The following is an 18,487-nucleotide window of genomic DNA, read 5'->3' as shown; positions in this document are numbered from 1 at the left end:
CTTTGCTTATGCAAAAAGGAATCTACAAAGGTATAATTTCTCAATTAACAAATGTTGTTTTGAGTTGAGTCTTGGTTCACCCAACTACTAGGCTTTGAATTTCATGGTTAATGTTTTGTTTTTAAGTGCATACAAGCATGATTCCGCTTTTTAATTGTTAATTGCATGTTATAAATGTTGCTTAAATAAACATGTTTTTCACAAAATTTCCTTCATATGGTACAAACAAGCACCTTTACATCCCATCCTAGGTCTCTGCCGCTAACTGTAGGCCACCACATGACCTGATTGACATATGGGTAGGCATGTTTCTAGAGACTTTTATCTTAAAGCTGTCAACCTATCCACATGCTCTTGGCAGTCAGAAAGCCCTTTACATATCCTAGTCAGGCTGAGCTCATAGGTAGTCAGCTTTAACGCTCTAGAGTATCCTCTTCTAACCCCCTTGGGGCTTGGCTTCTTTCCAAGCCTGCATCATTATGTGGGCCTAAAAGTGCCCAAAATTTACAACCTTTTTAATTTTGCCTTCTTGAATTAAGTTTGAATTCTCTTCATAAAAACTCATAATATCAAAAATTCAAAAACAACTGACGAAAAAATAAAAAATAAAAACTCGAAAACAACATTTACAACATAAATAATTATGTGGGGGTAGTAAATATATAAATGATTTTCACTCACCTTTTTTTTATTCTGCGCATTTTTATATTTAATCGTAATTTGGGCTGGAACAATGAATTAAAATTATGTGGAGAAGAATAATAGTATGCGAAAATTACTTTCCAAATATAATTAGCCTGTGATTATTTCATAAACCAAGTTACCAATTATTCCCAAAAATTTAAAAGGAAACCGCCTTTAATCGGAAAGCCGAATTAATAAAAATTTGATTAATTACAGCACCCAAATCCAAACGAAATCATCTCCTCTCCTCTCCTGGTACAAAACCTAAAACCCTCTATTCTTATTTTCCCTCTCTCTCTCTCCTGCAACATTTCCTCATTGCTTCTATCGCTTCTCTTGTCATAGATCTCTATCTTTCTTTGATATATGGACAAGCATCAGGGCGGCCAAGATCGAATCGTCTCCACTGGTATCCCTTGTTTCTCTAGTTTTTTTTTTTTTTTTTGGGCAGAAATGTTTGATGTTTTTGTGTCTACTTTGTGTTTGTTTGTTTGTTGCTATTCAATAAAAAATTGTGAGTCGGTGTATTTTTTTTAAGACTCTGGTAATTCCCAGATTGTGAATTGTTTGATTTACTGGCAATTATTTGTTGGTCCGCTGCCGAGTATATAGCTTTAAGCATTCAAGGTGCGGAATGCATTATGTTTCTGGTCGCACTCATGTCGAAAACAATATGCTGTTCCTTGTGTTTTAGTTGAATTCTTGGTCCCCAAATCCTAAGATAGGGTTTTTGGCTTCTTGATGATGTTTTTGTGTCAACTGGGTGAGAGCGGAATTATTGGTGACCCATTGGTATCCATTATTTGGTTTTGTAAAACTCACTTACAAATACACACTGCTCATAAAGTTTTTACTTGGTTCAGTTTAATAATGCGGCATGTCCATGAGTTATAATTTTTAAGTACGATGCAAGCAACTGTTTGAAGCAGTAAGATGGACCCTCTTCATTGTCCACAGTTGGTGTATTATGTCAGGATGGTCTAGGTTAGAGTTCACAGAATCACTTGATTAAAACACATGTGTGATCATGTTCAGATTTGCAGCTCCTTCCTCTTTTCGAATTGATCGATATTGCTGAGTTGCGAATATTGCTTGACCTTGTATTCTTTTAAGCTAGATTGACGATTGACTAAAGCTACCTTAGAAAGGAGAGCGTCAGAAAGGAGAGCGTCAGCCACTCAGCATTGATGAGTGTAGGTGCACAAGAGAGGAAAGGGTTATTGTTGGACATGTGAAGCTATCTAAGAGAAGAGGGTAGGGGCAACCAATGTGTGAAAGAGGATCGGAATCTTTGGAAGTGTGTAGCAATGTTAAAATCCAAAATGTCACATTGTGAAAGTAGAACACCTTTGCTAGCTGGTATCTGAACTCTCTAGCACCCTTTCCTTTCAAGCCTTTTCTGCTTGGGCAAGTTCTGCCAATGGGTTCGAATAGTCTGCAATGAACGTGATTTTTCTCCTATCCTTTGTGAGGGTTGGGGGTTGGATGTGTGCAGGGGCAGACCTTGTTTCTATTTATAATATTTATCCTCTGTTGCATACACCTTCTGTTTCCAGCTTTTTGGAATGTCTGTGCTTCTATTGTTCTTCTGAGATACTGAACATCTGCAATTCTGGGTGCAGGAGAGAGACCTGTAAAGTCAGATATCTTGAAAGAGCAGGTAATTGATTGTATACTCACTAAGAATGTTGTTTCTGTTCATTTATTCCTTTGTATACAAAGGCTTTGGTAGCTGTATTTTATTGATTTTGTAATTTATATTCAGCCACTGTTGCCCAAAGATGAAAGACTAGTTTCGGTGAATCCTTCTCCAGCTGCAGTCATCATAGGGCCTTCAGGTGATGCTACAGAACAACCCAAGTCTTTAGATGTTAGTGGAGAACGAAGCACCCCCCATCCGCTTAATTTGTATTCATCTCATGAAGGGGACATTTATGGTGGTGAGTTTGTTCACCCTTTTCTGCTGTCTCTGGTTTAGGAGGATCAGGATGGTCTAAATAGTAGTGTTTTGAAGTTAGCTATAGTCTGATTCCCATAAACTCTCAAGTGTTGTGACATTGCCCTTGCACATTAAGCCAATTTAAATTTCTGAACTTTTGGTTTCTTTCTCCGGTAGTTCATGAGTGGTCTGATGTTAGCTATAGTTTGATTCCTGTGAACTCTTAAGCGTTGTTTCTTTATCCGGGATTTCGTCAACTATGTTTTAAATGTCATGGTTCTATTTGGTGTTTACTCATAATAAAGAAAAGCTTTTGGTAATAATGACAATGTTCTGCTACTCTTCTCATAATTTATAATTAAAATTGTAAGAGATCAGATTTTAAAGTTCTGTCTGGTTTCAGGTTATGGCAGTAACACTGGTGCTTGGGATGGATATTCTCCATATAATACTGATGGAATGCATGTTTTATCACCAGTGAGTATAATATTCACTTGCGCAATTCTTCTGAATCTCTGATTTCTTTTTGAGCCAAACTTACCTTTGGTTCTTTTTTTGTTGTTTTTTTAGGTCATCTACAATGATAATCCTTCTCTTCTGTTTCACTCTGGTTATGGCTTCAATCACGAAATTGCATTTGGACAGTATTCACCAGTCGCTGGTCCTTTGCCTTCTGTAATGGTAGATGGCCAACTTTATTCTACACAACAGGTCCCTTGCTCTCCATCTTATTACCCCCAGCCATCTGAGTTGATGAGACCGGGAAGTAGTAGCACTGACAACATAGGTTATGGGCCAGGACCAGGTTACGTGGTAAATTATAGATCATTTAGTGGAGATCTGTCTGGACATCTTGGTTCTAGTCCTTTAGCATCTCCAACAATTTATCCTCCACCAATGGGCATTCTTGGGTCATACGAATACAATGCTGGGCAGGTTTGTTTTCTTTTAACTTCACTAGTTTAATTCCTTGATAAAGAGATGTTCCTAGACTGGAAGAATTGTTACAGTGTTGCTAGTACTTTTGTTAGAACTCTAAATACGGATACAACTTCGGTCATATTTATATGTTCAGTATTGGAGGCATGTTTTTGTGTTCTGGTCAGCATTGTAGTTATAATTCCCCAATGTGCTTGGTGATCAGAACTTTTGTGTTTATAAGAGGCATATAGTACCATTGCACCCACACTGGTGGTACACAATTCATATGTTCTCGGTGCAATTCAAGATTTTGGAGAATGGCATTAATTGTATTACATTTTGTTAGTCTTGTTTTTTCCCCTTTTCTTTTGGGGTGGAATTTTGGTAGTGGACTCTTTTCTTCCTAGAAATGTGGTGGAGGTTGAAACACATGTCGTGGTAAGAAAAAGATTTATGGGTCAAAGGGTCATTGCAATTGGTGTATGGTTGCTCTTGAAAGGGCCTTAGCAACTGATGTGAAAATATATAAGCACACAAATTAAAACCCTCTTTTGACAATTGTAGTATATGTATAAGTAGGATCGTTCTGGACCGGGGATTAGGAGGGATTGCTAATCTATGCTAAACTGACTTTAAAACACAAAACTAGGCTTGAAAACACTTAACTAGACTCAAAGAATGGAAAACTAGACTCTAATACACTAAAACAACTCAAATGACTCAAACAGCACAAAACAAGCTAATTAGACTCAAACTAGACACTAGGAGTAAATTTGGACGAAAATTGGTTTTACTTTGACTCAAAACACTTAAAAACACAAACGAAAACAATTTCTAACTAATATGACCCAACAAAGTAAAGGGGGATTTGGTTTTGATGAATTTAAAGTAAAAACAAATAACTAAAGACTTAGAACAGATTGTAAACGAATTTGGAAAATAAGATAGTAGCTAGAGGTCCATTCTTCACACATAACACTCTTGTACATGAATCGATTTCCAATTGCTTTTCAATAAATTATGAAGCTCAACACCCCAGATTAACCGTGATGCACTAATTAACCCTCAGATTTTCCTTTACTCATTGAATTGGATGAATGCATGCGACAACCCAAATCATTCTCCAAAAGTCCCCCATATGAATGCATAATAGAGATACAATCAAAAATCTTTACGTTCCATGAAAATCATAAATGTTGACAAGACATTCGTAACTATGAATGCATGATACGTTTGCCAAGAATTCAATTAACGCAATTGTGACTAGCAACCTTTACTACTCATGAATATAAATTTGTAACGATTAGGTGAAACTCATTTATATTCTAGCATCAAATTCATGCATGAAAACCAAGTATGCATCCCTAATCAACATACAAGAATCAGTTTTGAAGAAAACAGTTAATTGAATTGCATTCACAACTTATCAAATCACAATTGGAAGAAATCAATTCATATCTCAAGGATGTTCATGGCTTCGAATTTCCCCCTAGCTAAATAGGGGTTTAGCCACTCATGTTCACAGCAAAACGAAAGCAAAAGAAATTAAACATTGTAAATATAGAACGAATTACACCTAGAATGCTCCAACAATCAAGCTCGAACATCCAAAAGGCCTCCCTTCTTTCTTCTTGCTACGGCACAATGGTGGATGAAGTGTATGAGATGAGTTTTGGGATCAGGAATATGTTTTTGGTTGAATGGACTGCGGCAAGGATGTATGGTGGTGGAGAATGATGTAGAATGGTGAATTGTTGTGGCTGAGAGTGTTTCTGAATGGTAGAGGGGTGTTTACGAAATTGTGGTTGAAAAACTCGTATTTATAGGCTAGGGTTTTCACAAATCCTGATGGGAAAAGGCTAGGGTTTTGTAGAAAAAGGCTTGGCCCAATCCAAGGGAGAAAAGAACTAGGGTTGTGCAGATTTTAGGGCTTCTAGAAGTATAGGGTGAGGCACCTATATAGGGTTTCTAGAAAGGAAGTCTTGTGGCAGGTTCTTGAGCTTCTAGAAAGCTTTGGGGCGCCACCTTTCTAGGGCTTCTAGAAAGGGTGGTGCGGCATGTGTTTAAGAGAAGGGATAGGCCTTTTAGAAGGGATTTAGGTGCCCTTACAGCTGAATATTCATCTTCCAAGTCTTGAATTGATTTCTCCATCTCTTTAGCACGTTCCTAGCTTCATTTGATCTTCAAAAACGTCCATTCCTTGTGCTCCACATGCATGCAATCCAATTCAGCCCCAAAAGTGCTTCAAAATGCATCAAATTACACTTTCTTGCCAACTTTGCCAATTAGACCTACAAACACACTAAAATAGCTTAAAACACTATAATAAGTAGAAACGAGCTATGAAAATGCAAGAAAACAAGCTAACTAAGACGCATAAATATGCTCCTATCAGTAACTCATGCTACTAGTCGATTAGACAGATGCTGCCCATCCATGGGTCAATTCTTGAATAGTTGAAATGTTAAGGTTCATTCTTACTATCACGTCATTAAGTCTCATAAGATTTGGCACATTTTCTCTAATTGTATCTCATTTTAGGTTTTTGAACTAAAATAAATTGTTTGGACTCTGTTGATTATTTTTATTTACTCTAATGTTTATGCATATAATTGTAGAATTTTCTTTTTAAACTTGAACCATGGCCATGCCAAGTTGCCAAGTTGATGCATTTTTTATGGGATGATTAAGAGATGATCCATGATTTACTTTCAGATTTCTCAACAACAGAGACCAATGCATGGATATGGATTGGTTTCAAGTTCCTTTGGTGGACGCTATCCACATGGTAGTTCTTACCAGAGCTCAAACTATGGTGGTGCTTCATATTCGTTTGGTAATGACTGGAACCAACTAAATGTTGACAAGACCAGAAGAAGAGAGAGGGACTGGGACTCAATTTCCGTCAATAACAATTCACATGATATATTCAATGACCGCAACAGAGGACCAAGGGCTTCAAAGATGAAGGGAAAGAGTACTTCTGACCAGAGTTCTTCATCTAGTGTTAGGAAAATGGATCCATCTGCTTCTGGATTTAACCTTGATTCATTGAACCAGCTAATTTTTGTCACAGATTACAAGGATGCAAAATTCTTTATCATTAAGTCTTTCAGTGAGGACAACATTCACAAAAGTATTAAATACAATGTTTGGGCTAGCACGCCTCATGGAAACAAGAAACTTGATGCTGCTTATCATGAGGCAAAGAAGATAAAATGCAGCTGCCCAGTCTTCCTATTCTTTTCGGTATGTTTCTTTGATCTGTTCCTATCTTCCTAACTGTTTGAGCAACTGGGCTGAGGAGGTCCTAGTTGAAAGTGGGTGGCTATATGATTGGTATCAGCACCACAAAGCATTAGGTAGAATGATTGGGTATTGATGCCGATAAGAGCCAGATAATAACTGAAGTTTTAACGTGGCAGTCTCTCTTTCAGATTCAGTAATATAAACCAGGCAAATTCCCTTGTATGTCATTCGTAGGCCCTATTAACTGTTTGCCATGTCATTCGTAGGCCCAAATAACTGTTTGCCAAAGGCTTTTGTGGTTTCATTTGGTCATTTTTCATTTTTCAGCATTTTTTTTTCTTTAAAAATACTATAGATAAGGTCGTACCCAGTGCACAAGGCTCCCGCTTTACGCAGGGTCTGGGAGAGGTGAATGTCGGCTAGCCTTACCCCCATTTATGGAGAGGCTGCTCCCAAGTTAAAAATACTATAGATGCGTACAAGAAATTTGTTGTCTGTGCTAAAGTTATTCTATATTTGTTGTGATACGATCTAAACTTTATGTTCTTTAGTTTTGTCAGTCCTCTTAGATTTTGTTGGTTACAACTCACTACAGGTTAATGCTAGCAGACAGTTTTGTGGGGTAGCTGAAATGGTTGGTCATGTAGATTTTGAGAAGGATGCTGATTACTGGCAGCAAGATAGGTGGAGTGGGCAATTTCCAGTTCAGTGGCATATTGTTAAGGATGTTCCTAACATCCGGTTCCGTCACATTCTACTTGAAAATAATGATAATAAGCCTGTCACGCACAGCCGAGATTGTCAGGAGGTAGCATATCTCTCTCAATCTCTGTTATTTTCATTAAAAAAGATTCCATTTTATTTAGAAACTAGAACAATTCTCCAGTTTAGGTTTGGTTTTTGTTGCCACTGTGACCCTCGCGAAAGCCCTTTATGTAAATGCTCATGGTTTTTGAGATAGCTTTATTTTAGGAGTTACCTTGCCCTCTCAAAACCTTCCAAGTTGGGTGGGTCATATTGGGTATATCTTGTTCAAATATGAAACAAGCGAAGTTTGAATTGGAGTTGAGAAGGCTTATTTGAACCCATTTTGAATTTAGATGAGCACTCTTAACTAATGGATCAACCATAAAAAATCACTTTCCAAACTATTTTTTGTTTATATCTCTATGGGTTTACAACGTTAATCTTGTGTAGTAGACAGTTCACATGCAATGCATTCAATCTATTTCCTTTTACTTCTGTCTTTAACTTAAGTTTGGCTCTAATGCGGATTGAGAGTTTGCGTCTGCCTTACATTTTATTTCCTGACGGTGAAACATTATCAGGTGAATCTGAAACAAGGTATTGAGCTGGTGAAAATTTTCAACGATTTTGATGCACGAACATCTATTATAGATGACTTTGAATTTTATGATGAGCGGGAAAAATCCTTGAAGGAAAGGAAAGTTAAACAAGAAGCTAGTTCGACTACAGATGCTTCTGATTCAGTTGGCGTTGATTCTGTTAAGGAAATTTCTGATAGTTTTGATCATGCCCTGCAGTTGAAAGGAAGTAACGGCAAAGAAGTAGCAAAAACCGAACATGACATTAGCTCTAAAACAGAAGCTGCTTCAGCAATCCTTGAACATGATTCCTCTATGGACCACCAAATATCTGATAGCTTATCTCAAGTATTGCAGTTGGAAGAGGGTGACAAAGACTTAGCACTGCCATCTGAAAGTAGTAATGATGGAGACGACAGCAAATCGGTTGACAGGAAGGCGACAGGTGTATCAACTACTAGTGCTTAGGCATTTTAGGCATGCATGCAGCGACAACATACTACTAGGTGTACCTTTGTGATTTTTAAGAGTAGTTCACTCATTGACAAAGCACGAGGTGGTAATTTCGTCATCTCAAGCAGTCAGGATGCAAGCTGACTCCGTTTTATAACCTTTTTTTTCCTTTACTTGATGATCAGTTGTCCAGAACAATTAGGTGGTACTCGAGGGGGGCGTGCTTGGCAGGAAGGCTGTTTAGTTTTGTATCTGAAGCTCTGTTTTCTTTATTGTAGGGTTAGAATTAGATTTTTGGTTTTGGCGATGTGGAGGTAGTTTGTTGAAAGCAATGCAGATTGTGGGTATTTGTATACTACGTCTCTCTCTAGGAGATACCTTTCAGAGGTTGTAACTTTAGAGTTGTCCAACTGGTGTTCTGCTGGCGGCTCAGCTGGGTAACGGAGGAAGAATCTGTCGCGTTACCCCCCCCCCCCCCCCCCCCCACAACAAAGACCCCCAACCCATTTGGGTTGGATTTGAGAGGTTGATCAATCAATAAACGAATGGAGGAATGAATGAATTCAGAAAACGCATTTACTTTTGCATAAGATTTTCCTTCCTTTTTTTCATTCTATTATGTGTCGCGATTCGTGAATGAATGAAATCACAAACTAAAGACGTTTGATAATTTTTGTGCATATGATATGATGGATACATTTGATTTGGCCTGGTATGCAATGCATGTATCTCATATCTTCCCACCCCCCCCACCCCACCCATTGCCAAACAACGACGGTTTGGTTCGGTTCGTGGAATGGATTCTTTGGGAATCAATTTAGTTTCCATCGGTTCATTTCAGGAACGATTTATGTTAGCAGACCAAGACGAAATGAGTCATTGAGGTGTTATTTCCTTGAAAGTACACTACTGCTCATTTAAGAGAGAAGTAGAAAAAAAATAAATAAATAAAACTGCATTCTGCACACCGAGCATAACACCAACCATAAAGGTTCAAGGATCCAGTTCCAGTACTTGGAATTTGCGCCCACCACGGGCAAACTGAAGCTCCTCTAGCCAGCTGCTGCACATGATGATCGACATTCTCATGCTCTAACTGATTCATAAATCTTAATGTACTTGCCAGCTGTGTTGTTCCAGCCATTATCAATTTCCATAACCTTCTTAACAATGCCATTCCATTCATCTCCTCCTGCACCACCAATTATAATTCAATAACAGCCAGACGAGAATAATTACAAACTAGTACATAAATCGGAACCCAACATTTTCTTCCCATCTTAAGCCACATTTCATAAATCGGATTCTACAACATACTTGTTCTCTTGCAATGGCATGATGTGTGCACTGTGTACAACATAGGTTGGGCAAAAAACATATGAAAGTAGAGAAAAGTAGAATTTTCCAATTTGTATCTTGTTGGTCCTCAACTACAGTAAAAACTAAGCAAGATCTAATACAAGCAGCACTTACTGTTTTGTAGCATGCAAATCACACAAGAGTGAGTAACAAGAAAACTAAGCAAGTTCTATACAAGGAGAACTTACTGTTTCTGTAGCAAGCAAATGCACGACCTAGAGCCCCATTCAGGGATCCTTCGTCAATTCCTTCAAAAACAAATCTAACAAAAAGAGTTGCAGCATTGGTTCCAACACTTCTACCAATAATACTCAGAGCATAATAATTTTTCACCCTAGTAATATCTACTAGAACCCCAGAGCATGCACTTTTTAACTATTGAAAAATAAGTTACCCATTGGCCATGTCATGATTTTGTTCATCATCCATGTCAAAGACTGTGTCTGCAAGACCGCCGGTCTTTCTAACTACTGGGACCTGAAACAATCCGTTGAACCCAAGTGAGACCTTTAAATAACTTTGTTTCTACACTTTTATTGTGTATTTACATTTAACTGCAATGTGAATAAAATCATCTTCCGACAAACACGACAGTAGCCAAAAAACCATACATAGAAAAAATGGTGTAGCAAGAAAGTATATGCACACAGTAATGAATGCTGATCATGTCATATTTTTTATGCACAATTCTGATCAAGCTCTGGAGTACTTCAGTAAAGTTGTTAGTATAGCCATCAACATAAAATGGCAGGATTTTAAAGTCCAGTAGAAATACATACTGCCCCATAACGCATTCCAATCATTTGGGCAAGTCCACATGGCTCGTACATGGAAGGAACTAAAATAAAGTCTGCAGCGGCATACAGCAAGTGGGATAGCTCCTCACTGCATAGCAAAGTAAATCAGAAACAACAAAATTTAGCAAGCAGAAACATCTGAATGCTGGGAGGAGCTATCCCACTTGCTGTATGCTGGGAGGAACTAGAATAAAGTCAATAGCAGCATACAGCAGGAAAGCAAAACTTAAATCATGGTGTTTCAAGATTAATTACCTATACATCAATAATATCCGAATGCTGGGACCTTGGTTATGCTACAAAAATGATATCAAATATGGACATCTGTTAGCTTGCTTTGACTCAGAAGGTAGGGGAAGAAACAAAGAAAAGAAGATCATAAAGCAGGAACTGGCTCATTAAGGTTAGTGTCCTATTTTGTTTAGGATTGTATTAGGAAATAATTAAGCTTCCTTGTACAATTAGACTGGGAACCCTAGAAGATAATTGGAAATGGAAAGAAAGTGTATTTTCCTATTTCATATAGCATAGGAAAGAAAGTGTACTTTCCTATTCCATATAAAATAGGAAATAAAGGTATTTTCCTATTTCCACATAAGATAGGAAACTTAATCAGAAAAATAGGCATGTAAACCACACCCTATACTTAAAAATAGGGTGCTGCAAGACTGGAAAAGTGGGAGCAAAACCAGAGACAGTCGAGAAAGAGAAAAGGGATTAATTTTAGGGCTTGCAAAAGTACTGTATGCTCTATTATTAATCAAAGAAGCTGTGATTTCGCTAGGTAGAGAAATCACAACTGGACGTAGACGAAAGTTCTGCTGAACCAGTATAAATCTTGTGTGTTTCTAGTTATTCTCTAATTTGCTGCGTCTAGTCTATTGGCAGAGACATAAAAGAGCAAGATCCAGTAAAGAAGAGTCAGAGTTATAACAAAAGCCTCCGACATCAAAAGATTTAAATAAAACAAGTTGAACATCGTTAGGATTTTAATTAAGGTACAAGAGATTATTATAACAGAAAAGGGATGTATGGAGCATTCACATAAGGTTCTTCAGACATAGATACCTAGAAAATGAAAATAAAATAAAATAAAAAAATAAAAAATAAAGAAAAAATGAGAGAAGCCTCAAATCCCTTACCAATTTTGCAAGACCTTCAAATTCACTTTCAACCCGAGAATCAGGAGCTTTTCCCAGTATAACCATTTGTCCACCCTAATGAGTCCAGTATTTGGAGGAATGAGAAACTTATGGAAAGCACACTCTGAACTTTTATCAAAGACTATAGCGAGTCAGGAAACAAGTATAGAATCTAAAGAAAATACTTTGGAGAAAAGACAAGTAAATAGTTGCCAAAATTTTCACAACTAAATAAATAATTGCTTTGACAATGGACATCTTTTCAGAAACCAACCTTGTACAAGCTTACATAACACTGGTAGTTTTCACAAGGTCTCACTCTCTATACATGTCAAAATGTCTGACAAGAAAAAATCTTGTTGGTGCGTGTGTCTATATATATACAGAGACTTTCTATAAGAAGGATGTCCAATAAGAAAAAGTGCACGCATCATTCCTAGGCACCAACACATTCCTGCTCAGCTATCCACATAGCCCAGGCAAAATTTAGAACACAAAAAGATGTAACGTGGTAACAAACTTACAAGTTCCTCAACTTGCTTAATTGCATGAGTAATCAAATGCAGACCCTTTTGTGCAACTAAACGAGTGATACATACAACCAAGGGAACCTTGAGTGCAGTATCTGGCACATGGTCGCCTGAGGCCAAACCAAGTCCCCTTTGGACATAGTATTTGCATAATTTCTTGCCCTCAGGGTTTTGAGCTGCAAGAAACAGAACAAATGATAATGAAAATAAAAACTACTGTGCAATGGGTTCAATTCTTAGTAACAGCATTTCCAGACTTGCAAATCTAATAAAAGCTTACTCATAAGTCCTTACCACGAAACTTTGAAGGCAAGAAAACATCAGTAGAAGGGTCCCACATCGCAGTGTCTATTCCATTTACTATACCAAAGTACCTATAAATTTACATATTTAAATATCAACAAATGCAAAGACAAGAAGAGATTTTCACTTTCTTTAAAGTCAACAAGAGGTTTTAACTCTTAATCAGAGAGCAGAGTAAACATCATGTTGAAAAGTAAATTGCTTACTAATTACTTGTTAGTAAATGGTTTACTTAGTAGATTTTCTATTTGTCATTTTGTGAAACTGTTTTCTGTTGAGATAGCTTGAGCTCATATGCCAGGTGTAGGCCTTAGATCAGTTTTCATTGTAATGGCTCACATGCCTTGTAATTGCCATGTGTCATAATCACAATGGCGTATGTATTGAATGGTGATGATGACTGATGTAAGGAATGAAGAATATATGAAAGTGGAGCATCATTCTAAACGGTTAGAATGTTGCTGTTATGAAATATTCTCTCTGCTTCTCTCTCTAGTTTTTCTTCTCTCTCTTCATTCTTCTTGCTCCCTTCGAAATCCAAGTCATCAGATTAATGGAAGCTTACCCAAATCTTAACACATCAAGCTGAATATATATATAGGCACACAATATGCAGCAAGTAACAAGCATGAAAGTTTCCTGCGTGGGAAACCATACTTCAAATAAATTCATGCAAAAAGCATTATTTGTCCACAATGGATTTTAAAGTAACTGAGGTAGGTGTTACAAAGACCACCAGGAAGTGATGTTATTCACAAATCAAGATTTGGAAAATCCCACGCATGATTGAGGCCTGGAAGATCCCAACATATAATTACGTAAAACAGAATTAAGCTTACCATGTGTAGAAACTTAGTATTAATCGTGGAAATCACATGCTATATGACCTCATTGATATTAGATCTATTTACTACATAAAAAGAACAACAACATGATGAAAGGTCCGCAAATGGTACAAACTATAATCCCCAAGTTCTATTTGGATCATTTGATTGTTATGTATAATTCAAATATTCAACAAGGAGTGAGCTATTTCTAAGAAGCCTCTCTGCCTATCTCTAAATGTTCTTGAAAGTCACCATACATTTGATCATGATTAAAACATGAGAGTGTAATGTTATTGCAGTTTTTAAAGGAGACAAAATGCATGAAAAAATATCACTAAAGGCAACTGGTAATTGCCACTTGCCAGAGCTTCTATTGCAACAGCATTTCAATAATGGTTGATACAGTACCCTTATGTCTTATTCAGCCACAGAGCAACATATAAAAGTTTACTTTTTTGGGAAAATTTGAAATAGGTCCAATTTTATAGGCCTACTTTTGAAATATGTCCAATTTTTAGTGACTTTTGACTTTTGAAATAGGTCCAATTTTTAGTTACTTTGGACCCATATCAAAAGACCCCTACTTTTTTTTATCAAACCTCAAAGTTTATGAAAAATGTAAAACAATTTATGTTCATTATCACACTTAAGGAACTTACTTATCACGGTTTCTTATCAAAGTACTTGAAAGCCATCCAGAGCAGAGTGTTTCCTTGAGATATGTTGGAGAAACTGTACTGAAAGTGAAAGAAAGAATCACTTGTTCACACAACAGATACAAGGGGTGAGCTTGTGTGTGCTCATTCTCACACAGGCACAATGAGAAATATAAGATTACACTAAAGGAAGAGATGGTGTTGCCTTTCAAAATACATCTAGAAAGAAAAGAAAATCCACCACTAGAGTAATCAATATATTTTACGTGTGGACTTAATATGAAATTTGATCAAGTCAAGGTCAATCACTTGGTATAGACCTTTTTCCTACTTTGATGAAGGCATCTGCATCTGCCAGCAAAAAAGGAGTAGATAGACATTGATGCTATACTCTATCCCACAGGACAAAGTCTGGTCTAATGTTGCACCACTAGTTAGAGATGTGTGGTGGGGGGGGCAACCTTGATTTGATAATAAAGATAAACTGTGAATGTGACCACTATGGGAAAACCAGGCACAACTATAAGATGTTCAAGGACTCGTCCTCACAGAGTACCAATGTTTTTGGTATCGGTACAGTATTCAAGGGAAGAGATGCACATTCTTGAATGGTTATGAGAGTAAAGCTTTCCATTAAATATAAAATAAGTAAAAGATAGTGAACAAGTAATTCATTTCCACTTCTGCACAAACTAAACATGAAAATTGCAGAATCAAACTCTATCCTTGAGAGATCTGGAAACAGAAAACCAGAATTTCAATAACCTATGAAGCAGCTGCTTTCCACTTTAATCAAATAACATAGAAAGATAGCTCTTCTAAACCCCGAAGCTACAGATGCCCACAAGAAGCTGAAAAACGAATTCTATCCCATAAATACTCCACCTCCTCACCAAGCACACTCGCAAAAACCCTCATACTCCTTTCCCCGCATATAAGCGAGAAGTTTGCGAACATAGCACCTCTCACCAGAACCACACCCCTTCTCTTTCCACCAACACAGACAACTTTTTACCGCTTTGAAAAAAATGCAACCTTTTTGTTATATCATTTGGAGAACTGCAGTTAGATAGCTCAAGGAATTAAATTAAAAAGTAACAAAACGGTGAATTTCTTAGCTGTGGTTAGCCATGGTTATTGTCTGCGATATGAGCAAATAAAGAAAGAAAATAGAGATAAATTCAATTACAAAACCAACAAGCAAGACCGCTTACACTACTGCATTGCTGTAGACGATTCCACCTTTCAATAAGCTTAACCTCTCAGGATTATGGCCAACAGTTCGATCATCAATTGCCTAAACCATATTGATAGGCGTAAGAGACATGGTAGTTTCGTCTGTTAAAGCGTAACATTTAAAAATTCAACAAACTGATTTGATAGGGTTCCAATAAATACACATGCATACATGACATTCATGTATGCAATTTTTTTTCCAAAAACAAATATCTTAAAGGGACCTAAGAACCAATCAAATCCATGTAAAGAGCTCACTTTTTCAAAGTTAGCATACAAAGATCCATCAAGACCGCACATGCTCAGTTGCTCTTGTCTGCCATACGAAGAAAACACTGCTTATGAAAAGGTTTAGAAAAATAAATTTGAATGATAATGAAACAGCTATTTTTGAAGTCATATTGATCATAAAATGCACACAAATTAAAAAATACAAGCAAAACAAGTATTTCTCTGTTAGATAGATGGGTTATAAAATGTGAGCGAAAATGTTTAATTACAAATAACTCATTTAATTTGCAGCCAAAATAGAAGACCCGACTCTTGCTCATCTCCAGATTCCTGTATATTACGCAAAACTGAGGTTGAGAGTTCACGCATACTAGGATTTTATCAGTACAACAACATGAACAAAGTGGATGTAAAACTTTGGAATAAAAGGTTTAACTATAAATAATTGAGACATTCAGTCAGGTAAAAAGCAATCAAAGGATGCCCAACAAAGAAAGATTGATCAAATGGTGATGGAAAAAGTAGCATGCAAAAGGAGCAATATAGAAGCATTTGCTTACCTTTTCTCCATAAGAAATATTTTTTCTTACCTACATTCACCATAGTGCTCCATGTTATGGATTGTCAATACTACTCTTGGTTTCTACAAATTAGAGAATTACATAAGATCATATTAATATTATTCACAAAAATCAACTATTTTACTACATTGTTATCCATCAGGCATATGAAGCTGAGGCAGTGGCAATAACAGAAGTAGATACCTTAAGTGAGAGATAATGATACATATCCCAATAAAGTAACGGCAAAGCACCTGTCTGCCATTCATGGACATGAATAATATCAGGTTGTGTTCCAGTCGCCTGCAATGACGTATCGTATACTCTTGTCAGATGCTGGAAGAACAAATTGTGAAGATAGTATTGGAAGAACAGAGTTACCGAGTTTTCAAGTAATAACCTGCATCCATTCAAGGCAAGCACGACTAAAGAAGAGATATGCTTCGAGCTCATTGTAGGAACCCCCATAGACATGATGGCCCTTAAAGAAGTGATGTGATGGGTCAATAAGTATAACTGGGATTCCTGAAACTATCCCAGTGTATGCATTAGTGGGAATCCAGTTTCCATGGTGAAAAGAGTTATATGTTGCGACCAACGAGAGGTCATTGATCTGGTGCTTCTGGATACACTCGTAGAAAGGAAGCATTACATGTACAGTGTGGCCGCGCGATAAGGAAGCTCGAGCAAGTCCAGTGACAACATCAGCAAGACCACCAACTTTGGCAATGGGTGCCATTTCAGCGGTGACATGAACTAGGTGCATGAGTTTGGAATCTTTAATTACTTGGGAGGGAGGTTCCAAGTTGACGTCCCAAGAAGGGAAGGGCTTCTTCCAAAAGGGGATATCATCATCAGGAGAAGGCCAAGCGAATTCCTAAGCGAATTCCAAAAGGGGATATCATCATTAGGATGCATGAATCATTAATAATGGATGAAGTCTTGTCCTAGGCAATTACTCTAACCATACACCCTAAACCCTAATAGATAATGGATAGATGGAGAAATGAGCAGAACCTGTACCTGTGGAATGCGGAATTGACAAGAGCAAGACTGCTTCTGCTTCTGCCTCCGCCTCCGCCACCTCCATCTGGTGCTCGTCGGAGGAGGATGACATAAGCTGCTGCTTCTTGTTTCAAAACAAGAAAACAAGTCTCCGGCAATCGCAATTGCTGTCGTCTCCATTTTTGGTTTCAGAGACCCAATCGAGATCATATGCACTCACTCACTCACTCGGGTGGGACAAGTAGCTAAAAGAAATTAGAATCCCAAAGAATGATTCCCCACACGATTCCATATTCCTAATTTCTAACCAGATAACCTTTCATTTTTAACTCTCTCTCTCTCTCCCTCTTTCCCCACTATTCTATTCATAACACGTGTCCTGTTTTCACTCACCTTTATTGTAAAGAAGAAAATATCGGTAATATCGGAAATATCGGTAGTCTGAAAACACGGAAATATCGATGGAAATATCGGGATAATATCGATATCGATAAAAATTACATGGAAACCACGGAAATTGTAAGAAAAACTTGGAAATTTTTAATGAAACTTTTCAGGATGTTTATTTAGTCAATTATCTATTAGTTTATCACAAAAAATTGGAAGAAAATGCATTGAATGATGGATTTAACTGATTTAAGTTGATTATATAGCGAGCTGGCAAACATTGTGAGTGTAGAAAATATGTAGTAATTAATGAAATAAGTTTAAACACACCATAATCATTTATATATAATTAATTAGTACAATATTGGGAGGTTTTATTTAGGATATTAAAAAAAAAGGAAGTGAATAAAATGATGAAGAATAATGTGCCGAATTTGACACTTTAAATTTCTTACACATAAGCATGCGTCTAGACGTTGAAGTTCCAAATTATAGTATATCAATTAACGATTGAAAATCAATACGTTGAATAAGACTAAACTTTAATTTGGATGCCGATTATGTTTTTTCAAGTTTATATAAAGTAAAAGAACTGAATTTTGGAAGCCAGGAGTGTGTCAATTGTTTTATAATTCGTCCGAATACATATATCAGGTTGCTACTCAACGTAATTTGAAAGTATATCTAGTGCAAGGACTTGTCTTTTTTTGTTGATAAGCAAAGGGTTTGTAGCTTTTTTTGCTAAGCAGTAGAACATATTATGTTTGTTTAATCTTTAGCATTTGATCGTTGTCCACAAATATAGGATAGAAGGCCCCAAATTAGATCTGGCTCTTAAGTCTTACCTAGTTGGAGTCACAAGTTCACATGTACCAGCCCTTGC

The 18,487-nt window shown here is 37.1% G+C and overlaps 2 protein-coding genes across 5 annotated transcripts; one reads left to right on the top strand and one right to left on the bottom strand.

Annotated features, from left to right (window-relative positions):
* Window positions 1-850: 850 nt before the first annotated feature.
* On the top strand, window positions 851-9,241 carry LOC126597737 (YTH domain-containing protein ECT3-like). 2 transcript variants are annotated; one of them, XM_050264546.1, is made up of 9 exons: window positions 851-1,093; window positions 1,802-2,043; window positions 2,307-2,344; window positions 2,450-2,624; window positions 3,027-3,100; window positions 3,194-3,559; window positions 6,260-6,793; window positions 7,389-7,601; window positions 8,122-9,241. In XM_050264546.1, exons 2-9 carry the CDS (start codon window positions 1,992-1,994, stop codon window positions 8,584-8,586), a joined length of 1,917 nt encoding a protein of 638 aa, XP_050120503.1. In that variant the 5' UTR covers window positions 851-1,093; window positions 1,802-1,991; the 3' UTR covers window positions 8,587-9,241. The 2 variants fall into 2 exon arrangements, with proteins under 2 accessions (XP_050120503.1, XP_050120504.1); XM_050264547.1 differs by lacking the exon at window positions 1,802-2,043 and having other exon boundaries at window positions 852-1,093.
* A 177-nt stretch (window positions 9,242-9,418) lies between these two features.
* On the bottom strand, window positions 9,419-17,506 carry LOC126597738 (uncharacterized). Of its 3 annotated transcripts, XM_050264548.1 has the most exons (15): window positions 17,236-17,506; window positions 16,613-17,089; window positions 16,417-16,515; window positions 16,243-16,295; window positions 15,680-15,737; window positions 15,400-15,482; window positions 14,189-14,266; window positions 12,694-12,773; window positions 12,394-12,575; window positions 11,870-11,944; window positions 10,983-11,023; window positions 10,710-10,815; window positions 10,325-10,407; window positions 10,119-10,192; window positions 9,419-9,763 (listed from the first exon to the last, which is right to left on the bottom strand). In XM_050264548.1, the coding sequence occupies exons 1-15, from the start codon at window positions 17,425-17,427 to the stop codon at window positions 9,657-9,659; spliced, it is 1,788 nt and encodes a 595-aa protein (XP_050120505.1). In that variant the 5' UTR covers window positions 17,428-17,506; the 3' UTR covers window positions 9,419-9,656. The 3 variants fall into 3 exon arrangements, with proteins under 3 accessions (XP_050120505.1, XP_050120506.1, XP_050120507.1); XM_050264549.1 differs by lacking the exon at window positions 14,189-14,266; XM_050264550.1 differs by lacking the exons at window positions 10,710-10,815; window positions 10,983-11,023.
* Between the last annotated feature and the right edge of the window lie 981 nt (window positions 17,507-18,487).

This window comes from Malus sylvestris, chromosome 13, assembly GCF_916048215.2.
Source record: "Malus sylvestris chromosome 13, drMalSylv7.2, whole genome shotgun sequence".
NCBI classification, from domain to species: domain Eukaryota; kingdom Viridiplantae; phylum Streptophyta; class Magnoliopsida; order Rosales; family Rosaceae; genus Malus; species Malus sylvestris.
Note: the sequence above shows the minus strand (reverse complement) of the source record. Positions and strands in the feature narration are given on the sequence as shown.